This window comes from Echinops telfairi, unplaced genomic scaffold, assembly GCF_000313985.2.
Source record: "Echinops telfairi isolate 266 unplaced genomic scaffold, ASM31398v2 ScPeMD7_5592;HRSCAF=6446, whole genome shotgun sequence".
Classification (NCBI taxonomy): domain Eukaryota; kingdom Metazoa; phylum Chordata; class Mammalia; order Afrosoricida; family Tenrecidae; genus Echinops; species Echinops telfairi.
This window is the reverse complement of record NW_022109491.1, coordinates 3367145-3379402: the sequence shown is the minus strand read 5'-3', so window position 1 is coordinate 3379402 and position 12258 is coordinate 3367145. Positions and strand designations below refer to the sequence as shown.

The 12258-nt window shown below is 51.7% G+C and overlaps 1 protein-coding gene across 1 annotated transcript in view; it reads right to left on the bottom strand.

The window, feature by feature from the left end:
* Positions 1 to 289: 289 nt before the first annotated feature.
* The window catches only part of LOC101646845 (1,25-dihydroxyvitamin D(3) 24-hydroxylase, mitochondrial), a 22100-nt gene continuing 10131 nt past the window's right edge, over positions 290 to 12258 (bottom strand). Inside the window, exons 5-11 of the mRNA XM_045295481.1 lie at positions 11504 to 11615; positions 10321 to 10466; positions 5011 to 5177; positions 3907 to 3985; positions 3120 to 3320; positions 2908 to 3028; positions 290 to 371 (exon numbers count right to left, since the gene is read on the bottom strand). Coding sequence (XP_045151416.1) covers positions 364 to 371; positions 2908 to 3028; positions 3120 to 3320; positions 3907 to 3985; positions 5011 to 5177; positions 10321 to 10466; positions 11504 to 11615 — 834 coding nt within the window. The 3' untranslated portion in view covers positions 290 to 363. The remainder of the gene's footprint in view (positions 372 to 2907; positions 3029 to 3119; positions 3321 to 3906; positions 3986 to 5010; positions 5178 to 10320; positions 10467 to 11503; positions 11616 to 12258) is intronic.

The following is a 12258-nucleotide window of genomic DNA, read 5'->3' as shown; positions in this document are numbered from 1 at the left end:
CTGCACCTTATGGAAGGGAGCCAACAACCAGAGCTCACCTGCGGCATCTGATCGCCGGCGGAAGGCAATGGGGAGCTCTCGGCTGGGCACCAGGAGGCCCAGGTGCAGCATCTCCACGGGCTCCTGGTCGGTGGCTACCAGGTCGTATTTGCGGACGATCTGGAATGCAAGTGCACACACAAGCACAGTCAGCCCTCCATCCTCTGGCCTGGTTCTGACCCAGCACAGAAAAGCAGGCAGAGGGTCTTACCCAGCACAGAGCCAAGTGCAGCTGGAGTTCGGCCAATCGGGCGTTCATTCCTGCAGTAGAGGCTGGAGCATCATTCTTGCGAGAAAGTAAAATTCACTGTTCACGGTCTCTCCTCAAAGCTCTGAAAATAAAGCGTACCCCCGTTAGACATCAAAGAAATGTCATGGTGGCCCAAACCATGAGTGTTCCTGCTAATAAAAGTTAAAACCAAAATAGGGCTGGTTCACCATGATAAAGAGACCCCACGGTCTTCCCTGCTCTAAGGCAAGGGTTTTCTAAAAAGCCACACCCCCCAGAACATGCCTGATCTCCTCTAAAAAGCTAGAATCCCCTTGCTACCCTGCCCAGCCCCACTCTGTCTTGGGAGGGGGTTCAAATGTTTACAGCTTTCCTAATGATACCAGACACTTGTATTCATTCGGAGTTTATGCGGGAATTTCATCTATTCACTCTTGATTTTCTAAAGCACCCCACTTGTCAGTCAAAAACCACTTCCAAACAAGCCCCCCGCCATGCAGTCCATTTTGGTCCATCGCGATCCCGGAGGGTTTCTGAGGCAATAAAGTTTCACAGAAAAGATGAGGCTGTCTGCCCTTGTACACAATTACAACCTCAGAAACCCACAGGACTCATTCTCCTCTGCCCGTGTAGTAGCTCTGATCAGAACAGACTCCATGGCCGTGAGTTTGATTTTGGTTTTGTCACCATTATTGTTTAATATCAATAGATAGAGAAAAATGGATAGGGTCACACACATAGATGCGAGGATTTGGCAAATCAAGAGCCTGAGACCAAATATGGCTCATAGTCTGTTTCTATCGATAAAGTTTTATGGGAACACAATGGCGGCGGACAGAATAACCTCCCCTGAACACATCCAGGTGCTCACCCCCAGAGCCCCTGAGCACACTCCCTCACATGGAAATGGTGAGTAAGTGAATGAGCCCTGATGGGAGATTATCCTGACAGAGGGACAGAAGGAGTGGGTGCAGAGATTGGAAGGGGTCCCTCAAGATGGAGAAGGGCCATCAACCAAAGGTTCTCGGCAGGCTACAGGAGCTGGGCCCCGGCCTTCACCAGTAGACGCCGAGAGAAGAGAGACCTGCCTCCTGCAATCACAGGAACTAGAGTCTGTGACCCTTTCAGAGTGCTCCTCAGAAGCAAGGGCAACGAGACTTTGTCTCACCAACTTCGGGCACGTTGTCAGGAAAGGCTAGTCCCTGGAGAGGGGCATCACGCTCGGTACGGGAGCAACAAAAAGGAGGAAGACCCTCGACGAGATGGATGGACACAATGGCTACAACAATGGGCTCAAACATAATAGATGGTGAGGCAGCCGCAGGGCCAGGTGGTGTTCTGTCTGTCGTACATCGGGTCACCATGAGTCAGCACCCATCTGATGGCATCTGACAACCACAACAGTCAGGGTTTCCCAAAGTGGGCGATACTGTGCCATGCTTGCGGGTGGGCACTGGAGCAATCCAGGGGGACTGCAAAAGCAGATCTCTACATGTGAGGCTGGATGATAGGCTCTCCTACAGGAGTTTGTCATTGCCGGGGTGGGTGGGTACTGTGGAGTCATAAGACTAGATTCTCAATGAGCAAAACCCATATTGTTGAGAGCAAGGGGGGTTGGAGCAGAGACCCAAAGCCCATCTGTAGACAATGGGACTTCCCCTCAGAGAGGGGTCACAGGGAAGGGATGAGTCAACCAGGGCACAGGATTGCACCAATGAATCACACAATATTCCTCTGGTTCCTTGAGGCTTCCTCACCCCCATCATGACCCTAGTCCTGCCTTTCACTGGTGTTAAACCAGAGCATGTTCACAGGTACAGATAAGAGATAAGAGCTCACCACACAACGAATCCAGCAACAGGAGTGGGTGTAGTGATACCAGAAGGGTAGGAGGGAGGTGGAAAAAGGAGAGGAGGAAGGGGGAACTGATTGCAATAATCAACACATAACCACACATCCCTCCTCCAGGACGAACTATAAAAACCATGGAGGAAGGGAGACAGGAGTTGGTGTGAGATGTGAAAGTAATAATAATGTATAATTTATCAAGGGGTCACGAGGTGGGGAGAGAGGGAGGGTAAAAAGAGGAGCTGATACCAAGGGCTCAATAGAAAGTAAATGTCTAGAAAAGAATGATGGCAACGTATAAAAATATGCTCGATACAATAGATGTATGGATCATTATAAGAGTTGTAAGAGCCCCCAATAAAATGATCTTTTAATTAAAAAATAAAAGAGACTAGATTCTCCCCTCCAGCGTCTTTGACTTGGGCCTCGGTGACAGTCATGCTGGATTTGTGGCCTCCAGAACCGGAAGATGCTAACTGCTTGCTGCAAAACTTAAACTACTTATCAATTGACCCTTCACTGGGCAGGCTTGCCACACTCCCATGTGCACTCGCTGGCTAGTGTTTTCCTGCGGGCCAGCCTCCAGGCAAAGCTGAGGGCATCTGAACGGACTTTCTGCGATGAGCACTACTTCCGGTCCCTATGTTGAAGGTGGGAAAATCAGAGCAGGGAGGTGAAGCAACTGCTGCAGGTCACCCACCGCATGGGGCACATCAGGCAGGATCCTGCATTGCCTTCACCCTTGGGCACTGGCTGCACCTTATGGAAGGGAGCCAACAACCAGAGCTCACCTGCGGCATCTGATCGCCGGCGGAAGGCAATGGGGAGCTCTCGGCTGGGCACCAGGAGGCCCAGGTGCAGCATCTCCACGGGCTCCTGGTCGGTGGCTACCAGGTCGTATTTGCGGACGATCTGGAATGCAAGTGCACACACAAGCACAGTCAGCCCTCCATCCTCTGGCCTGGTTCTGACCCAGCACAGAAAAGCAGGCAGAGGGTCTTACCCAGCACAGAGCCAAGTGCAGCTGGAGTTCGGCCAATCGGCGGCCGATGCACATCCGTTTCCCAATGCCAAATGGCAGATGGGCAAAGGGGTTGATCTTCTTCTTCTCCTCTTGAAGCCACCGCTCAGGTCTAAACTGACTGCAGTCTTCAAAATTGTCTTTATCGGACCCCAGAACCTGGGTGTTCAGCATCAACACAGTCTAGAAACACACAGACACACAGGGCGCTCACATCAGCCAGAGGCAGCGTCTGGACGGCCACGTTTTCCAAATATAAAAGTCCCCCACAGATTCATAACGTGCTGGCCCTCAAGCCGTATGGAGAACAAGTAACAAACAGACCCCAGATGAGAAGAAGATTCCATATCGTTTCCCACCACCTAGCCCTTCCCACTTCCATTTCACAGATGAGAGTGCCCAGGGATCTGTCACCCACTCCCAGGCTCCCTGTCTCCATAATCAGTGATCCCCAGTATAATGCTAAATAGCCAAGGGTGCTGCAAGCTTTATCTCCAATGTAAATGCTCTCCCAGTTTAAAAAAAAAAAAAAGGATGGTACAGGAAGGTCTGATGACCAGAACAGTACCTTCCCACCAGACCCACCCACAGCCATCGGTCAGTTCCAAGGCTGTAGATGTTTCCGGGAGCAGATAGCCTCCTCTTTCCACCAAGGATCAGCGGGTGGGTTCAAACAGCTGACCTTGCAGTTAGCAAGCAGCCCAATGCATAACCAGCTACTGCCACTGGGGCTCCTCTGTATGTTTCCAGAATAGTCAACTATACTTACCCCTTTAGGGAGCGCGTATTCGCCCAGAACCGTTGCTTTGTCAAGGGTCCGAGTCGTGAAAGGCACACTCGGGGTAAGCCTAAAGATTAAAAATAGATAAATAAACATTAAAAGGTCAAAGATATTCACAGACCACAGTCTAGCACTTATGTTGCTCTGAATGCAGACTCTGGTTAAATAAATGCTTGCTGCTTAAGTTTGTGCCCCCAAAGTACCCGGTGGCAGCTCTTCATAAACACATGCTGCCGCTACCATTTCATCTCACTGCATTGGCTAAGCCTCCACAATCTGAACTCGTGGCGACCCCGTGTGGTGCAGTGTAGAACTGCTCCACAGGGCTGGAATCTGGATGACAGCGGATCCCCGGCCTCCATCTCTCAGAACCAGGTGGGTGGGTTCAAACCTTAGCTTCAGGTTAGTAGCAAACCTAATTGCACGACTCTATGACCTAGACTGAGACTACCGGGCTGATGGGTGGTTAACCATGATGTTCCTCTGTCTCCGCTAGGCTTTTCACGTTTTCCCTGAAGCCTGATGTTGGTTCTAGGACTTCTTTGTTTATCTGCTCTTCATAAGGTGAAAGGGATCTATGATCTCCCTCTAGTACTATCCTTTCATCTGCTAAAAGAGCAACAATCTGGAAGAAGCGTGGCCAGGATGCTCCTTAGAAGCAAGGGCATGCTCTCAGGAGAGATCAGTCCTTGGAGAAGGACATCAGGCTGGGGTCAAGTGGAAGGGCAGGGAAAAGGAGGGATGCCCTTGTTGAGGAGGATGGACACAGGGGCTGCAAGCCTGGGCTCAATACCAATTGTGGGGATGGCCATCATCACAATGGTTACTACGTTGGCGCCCCCTGCGGCAGCTGCTATGTCGGTCCTTCAGTCTTGTTATTCCTACTGAACAGCGACTTTCCAAGACTTCATAGAACTTTTCCAAGTGACAGAAAACAAAAATGGTGCCTGGGTTCCTCCGTGCAGTTGGAGAAGTACGTATGCATCTACTGAGGGAGATGCCAGTGGGGGGAGGGGAGGGCATTGCATTGTGTCTCCTGGGGAACAATTTTCTTTCTAAAAGATTCCCGTCGATTGGGGGATATGTTCTCACCTCATCGACTCTTTCAGACAAGCTTTTAAATACGGCATGTTTTTCAAGTCCTCTGCTCGGGGCGCCCGGTTCTCAGGAAGCACACTTTGAATTTCTTTGCGAAGCGTTTGTTGCACGTGGGGGTTTCGGGATAAATTGTAGAGCATCCACATGAAGCTGTTTGCGGTCTGGAAACCAAACAGGTGGAGAGTGACACTTCTGCAGAAAGGCTGCCTTCAATCATTCTCAGCAGAGTAGAAGCACATGGCTAGCCCCTCCCTGTGCGAATCTCTGGGACCCTCTCCCAGGGACCCTCCTTCTCTGTGCCTGGAAGAAATCAGATCTTGTTACATTGGAAGAACTCCCCAGCTGCTCTTCGGGAGGAAGGACACGTTCTCTGCTCCCATGAAGACTGACAGCCTCAGGTGGATTAAGCATAAGGCATTTTTTGAGGGAAGCAAAATAAATTTATTTAGATAACCAGCCACACTGAGCATGGAGAATACAGTTCGAAATGAGACTAGTTTGAGCATAAATGGGTAACTGGTGAAATTTGGATTTGGCTGGCGCCTTGTACCCAATGCTGATATCTCCACTGTGTTATGACAAAGCCTTCAAAAAGTCGGTGGAGAAAATCCCATCTCTTGTCATTCCCTTTTCCCATGAACTTTTTGAGTCCCCCTCATACTGTACTGTAGTCACCAAGATATTACCACTAGGGAGTATCCCTGGGTGGCCCAGACCGTTGAGCACTGGAGTATGATCCAAAATGTTGGCAGTTCGAACCCACCCAGAGATGCCTGGGAAGTCTGGTGGAGAGATCTGCTTTTGAAAGGCTGATTGGTTGGCTCTGGACCCATCGTGATTGGATGTACAATGAAAGGAAGCGCTGCCTGTCCCTGTCACAGGGATCCTTCGTGCAGTTTGAGAAATGCATCTGATGCATCTACTGGGGGAGATGTCAATGGGTGGGGGTCCTCGGGAACAGTTCTTCTCTGATCAGCCTGAGGTCACCATGGGTAGCAATTGACCCAAAGGTAACAAACCACCACACAGAGACAACAAAGAATCTGGAATTCTTCTGGTTTCTAAACATCAAGATACTCCCCTGGGACTGGGTGGGGAGGGGGCTGGGAGGAGGGCACACAGAACTCCCCACTCTATGATCACTTCTTGGAACTGCATGGAAACCTACACTCATCTGAGAAACAAAAATGTGCAAGCAAGTATTGGAGTGGGCAGAGAAGGACTGAGAGGGGGTGGGGCCAACATGTTCCTTTGACCTTACAGTTGAGCAAGGGCCAGAAACTACATCACTCAAGTTTAAAAGAAAGAACCTTTTGCCCCATCCTCCCAAATTATCGGGAGAATCAAAAGGTCTCCTCGCCACATGGGACCCCAGCCACATGCAAAGAAACCTGGCAGAAGGATGCCGACTAGCCCGGATCAGACATTCCAGAATCCAGTTGAGAGTGCCAAGGAACCAGCCCCAACGGGCCTGTGTCCTTCTCGATGGCGGTCTCAATTTCCTCTCCAAGGGCAAAGGGACGCAAAGGCAATGGAAGCAGCCCCGTCTCTGCTAGCTCTGTGATGCTATTCCCCACTGCTTGTCGGACCCAATCATTTGTTTGGTGCTGGTTTAGCACGTTGGAACCAGCTCTTCCCCTGGAGCTAGCCAATGTACAGACACAAAGACATGTGCCACCGAAGGCCACCCAGCAGAGCTCGGGAGGAGCGGACTCAGTGAGACACAATACTGTTGGAAGAAGATGCCTGCAAGGCAGGCTTCTGAGTGTCCGGGGACCGGCAGCCTGGGCTTCGACTAAACCCTGGACGGACACCATGATGACAAGCGTGTCATTGACAAAACAGGAAGTGGGCACAGGCCAACAAATTAGATTCACTTCTCTATGCCTCTGATTTGCCAAAGGCGCCTTTCAAGAAGAGCCAGGACTAAACAAGAAAAAGATTTCCCTCTATCAAGGGGTCCTTCACCACAAGTGCCGAATCGCGTTTCCTGAACGCAGGTAACTGTAGCTTTCACCAAAGCCATGGAAGACCTTGTGGGCCCTGTTAGGATAGTGGGGGTTGGGGGTAGGGGTGGCTCCAGGGGAGAGTGGCCTGGGAAACCTCAGGAGCATAAGCTGTCCTGACTTGACCTCAGAGGAGGTAGCAGATCTTGTAACTGCCCTGCTGCTGCCACAAGTCCTTCCTCCACCCATAAATCCCATCAGGTCACGCCACTGCTTCAATCCCTCTGGGAGACTCCCTTGCAGGTGTAATAGAAACCAGATGTGTTCCCAAGGCCCTCACAGCCCTCATGAATGCCCCGGCATCTCCCATCTCAGCTCCTAACACACCTGGCCCTGGTCCTTGCTGCCCCAGCGTCTCTGGGGGTGTTCTCTCCTCGACCTTGGGCACACTCCGACTATACTGTCGTCCAGCTGGCTCCTGCTCTTCATTCCAGGTCAGCTCCATCATGCCTTCCTCAGAGGGAGAAGCTCCCTTCCATTCTCATTCCTCCCTCTTGCATCACCTCCAGGGCCAGCCCCACTCTCTGTGATGACCACATCAGTTTGTGTGTCTGGCTGCTTCTGTCTTCTCCACGATGTGGAAGTTCCCCGAGGGTGAGGAAAGACCTACGTTTCTGGTTCATGGTGGTCCTTCAAGTGCCTTGGACTTGTACATCTACACATACACCTTCACATGTGTCTACAGACATGGGCATGTATATATAGATACACTTGGAAGATAGCAGGCACTCAATAGTTGCTGAATTCTTTAACCAACTCTACAAATATTTATGGAACACTGATGGTATGCAGAGGAGCCCCGGTGGGATAGTAGGCTACACATGAAGAGGTTCAAACCCACCAGCTGCTCCTCAGGAGAAAGAAGAGGCTTTCTGCTCCTGTAAGATTGACAGTCTTAGAACTCTGAAGGGACGGTTCTCCTCTGCCCTCAAGGTTGCTGAGTTGGCATGGACTTAATGGCAGCGGGTTTGGGTTACGACGTGACAAGTCTTGTTCCAGGTTTGGGGACCATATCAGTGGACAACACTAAGAAGCCACTGCTTTCATGGGGCCCATGGCCCAGCCAGGAACAAGGAAAGGAGGGAAGGAGGGGAGAGGAAAAGGAGGAGAGAAAGTGTCCCTTCATCAGTCTAAGGGCCTCTTGGAAGAAGTGCGGCCAGAATGCTTCTCAGAAGTGAGGATGGCGAGACTTTGGGTGTCAGGAGTGACCAGTCCCTGGAGAAGGACCTCTCGCTTGGTAGAGTGGAAGGACAGCAAGAAAAGAGAGGGAGACCCTCGACGTGGTGGATCAACATGGTGGCTGCACAACGGGCTCACACACAACTACACTTGTGAAGAGGGGACAGGGCCAGCGGTGTTTCCTTCTGTTGTACACGGGGTTGCTATGGGTCGAGGCCGACTTGAGGACCCCCCCCCCCAACAAGGGTCTCTTGGGATTAAGAGACCCAACAGGAAAGTGCTCTACAATGAATCCACACTTTTGACAGCTTTTTGGAGCGAGAGGAAAAATAAGCACCTGACTAGTCCATGGCTTTTTCTCCAAACAAGAGACTCTGGAAAAAGACAAGAAAGCAATGGCTGGTCTACAAGGAAAGACGGCACTTCCCACTCCTATAAACAGTTACCATCTCAGAAACCCACCGGGGCAGTTCTACCCTGTCCTGCAGGGTCCCTGTGAGTCGGCATCGACTCGATGTTAGTGGATGTGGGTTTCTGGAGTTTGGAACCGTGTGAGATGTCAGGCCTATGGGGAATATTGGTAGGCATCCCTCCAGCGAGAACTCCGATGGAAACCGGGCCAAAGAAAGTCCAATCCATGCAGACCCTGACGTCAATCTTGGAGTTTGGGCTACACTAAGTAGCTAGGAGGACGTTCAACCACATTGGAGGTGGCCTTTTGATGTTTAAAACTAAATCGCTCCCTTAAAATTAAAATGGAGTTTTCCAAACGCTCTCTCGTGCCATCTTCAGCGGGGGACGGGAAAAGCATCAGCTTAGATTAGAAAGTATTTCAGAATTTTCATCGTCAGTCATGGACCAGGTTAGGCACTTTGTGGGAACATGCAATCACCTGAAACACGTCCTGTTTTTAAAAATTGAGAATGGTTGTCCTTGCAGGAAAGGCAACTTTCCTGACTCAGAATCCCCCAGCTGTTCCCAGGCTTCTCAGGGCACGTACTATCTCCAAGCTTGCATTTCCGGGTCCCCAGGTAGTGCGCAGACGCTGGATTGCTCGCTGAAAGGCTGGAGTGGGGAGCTCACCTACATGTACCGAGAAGTCAAGGTCTGGCGATCTTGTTTGCAAAAACCAGTCACTGAGAACTCTGGGGAACCCAGTTCCACTGTCACCCACGGTGGGGGTTGGTGGCATGACAACTGGTTCGGCTTTGGCTTGTTTTTGTTTTGCAGTTGGTACCTTAAGTCCGTATCTGCACGCCCATCAAGTTGGTTCCGACTCACAGCAACCCTATCCTGCAGACTAGAACTGCACTCTCCCTAGCTCTTAAGAGATGATAAATCTCTACAGGAGCAGAAGCCTTATCCTTCTCCCGTCGAGCCTCGGTTCAGTTTGAACTGCCAACCTGCCCTCTTGTTGGTTACCAATCCCATGCTTCAACCACGCCGCCGCCAGGACTCCCAGTCAGTGCAAAACAAACAAACAAGTCAACTCATTGCCACACAATCAGTTCTGATTCATGGTGACGCTACAGGGCGGAGTACAACTGCCCGGTGGGTGTCCAAGGCTGTAAATCTTTAGAGGAGCAGCAAGCCTCATCTTCGCCCCTGGAGCAGCTCGAGGGTTACAACTATTAACCTTGCACAGTGAGCAGCCCAAGACGTAACACACTCCGCCTCCTTTGAAGCAAGCACGATGAGACTCCGACTCACAAACTTGGGACATAGTGTCTGGAGAGACCAGCCGCTGGAGAAGGACACCGTGTGGGTCCGCAAAAAAGAGGAAGACCTGGGGCCAGATGGAGCGACCCGGGGGCTGCAGTGAGGGGCTCAAGCCATTGAGGGGACGCCGTAGTGGTTCATCGGGTTGTACATCAGGTCCCTAGGAGTCGGAACCGCAACAACAGACCACCAGGGCTGCCTGTCGTCAAGAGAGCACCCTAATTTTCCAAGCACCACGTGTTCAGGTCAAGGGCCGTGCTGTGGCTTCCCACAGCACCTCGGAGGCGCTGCTCCGCTTTTGCTAAGGGAATGCCTGTGGAAGGGGGTGTCCTGGCCGGCGGACGGACGCCTGGCGAAACCATTGTGCAGGCTCAGCAGCAAAGTGGCCTCCTCCTCTTACCGTTTCCACCGCCGCCAGCTGCAGCTCGGTGACGGCCGCATACAGTTCCTTCTTGGACAGGCGGCTGTGCTGATAGACCTCGGCGAGGAAGGCCGTGTGGGGCGTCCCAGAGGGCGTGTCCAACTGTCTGTCCATAGATGACTTGACTATTGGAAGAGGAAGCGGGGAGGGTGTCAGCTGGGATTAAGAGGAGGCCAAGCACAGCAAGAGAACCTCGCTCTAGGGACACTCCTGGCAGTGGGTTAACTAAGTGCCTTGAGAGCCCCTGGGATCCAGGCGAAGGCCAGGCCCACTGGGACTCAGCAGGATGGAGGGAGGGGTTTCCATCAGGCGCATTGGGTTCGGCGCCCTGCTGAGAGGCTGCATTTCCTCCTTGGATATATAGGTACATCGGAGTCGCTCAGGGGTCTCAAAGGATGAGCTGGGGAGCTTTTGTGAAAATGGGGGTTCTGCTTCAGTGGATGATCTGGGGTGGCAATGCCAATTAATTCTGGAGGGAGGGGACTGGAGCGGTTTGCAGTGCTGGAGGTTTGCATCTCTAAGTAGCCCCCAGATGGTGCCCAGCTGCAGGGCGCTTAGAGAGCAAGGAGTCTGGGAGAAAGAGGAGGTCTTTTACTCCAGTAAAGAGTTACAGGCCCAGAAAACCACATGGGCGATTGTCCTCTGTTCGGGAGGGCGGCTCCGAGTCAGAACTCCATGAATGCCAGCCCCACAGCAGCTAGTTAGGTGTTGGGGTGTGAGCACCCAAGGAAGACGGCCGAAAGCTACTCCCTGCCTTTCCCCTAGAATCCCTCTACATGGGGGCAACCTGCAAATGCCTGGGTTAGGTTTGCCAAGCCTAAGGCGTAGGTTCCCAACCTTATTTGACCCACTGCCACCCTTTTCAGAAACACAAAAACAAAATCCTTGACTCAGTGCCCACCTGGCAATTAAAAGCATTTGTACTCTAGCCCCGAATCCAGGGTCAGGTGCAGGATCTGCCTCGGCAGACCCCTGGAGCGTTCCAGCACACCCCCCCACCCCCACCCTGGGGAAGGCACTGCCCACCCTTTTCTCAGTGGCCTGAAAAAAGCAGCTCTGGAGACCAAGGTAGTCAGTCCAGAAAGGTCACCCCAGCCCTCCTGCCGGGCGCAGGGCGCAGGGCTGCTGGGCTTGGTGTGGGCAGAGGCAGGACCCTTCTCACCTGATCTGAAGATGGTGTCCCAGGCCTGCGTGTGGTCCTGCCAGACCTTGGTGTTGAGGCGCTTGTGCAGCTCCACCGGCGTCACCATCATCCTCCCAAACGTGCTCATCATCTGCCAGGAACACGGGCGCCTTCACTCCAGGGTCCCATCCCCAGGGGGCACCCCAGGCAGCAGCACCCTCTGCACCCCACATGGCAAGATGCCCAACCCTCTCCATCCCTCACTGCACTTTTCCTGGAAGCAATGCCTACTCCCCACCTGCACCACCCTTCCTCCATGAAAGATGGGAAATGATTTCCCACTGGAGTTCTTTCATCAAAAACCTTATGACCTAAAAGTCAAATCACACTAATAAACTATTAACCTCTCCACACACTTCAATTCCCATGAATTCCTAAACTGTAGTTATTTCTATACTAATTTCACAGGGTCTACCATCTCCATGATCACCCAACTATTAAAAATTTTTTTAATCTGAGAAAGTTCAGACTATCTTAAAACCACAGTTTACCCACCAGCCCTGAGCTGAACTCTTACTTTGACCTGGCCTATGCAAGAATAATGAGTTTATTATTCTTTGCCCACGTAAGCATAGATGCACAGATTCACATTACACTGTACAATCCACCTTCACATTAAGAGTTAGCTGCTGAGACACTGTGTGTGTGTGTGTGTGTGTGTGTGTGCGTGAGCACACCATCTGGGGGATCCAGGGTGACATCATTTTTGCAGGTCTCCACTCTAGGTTGACCAC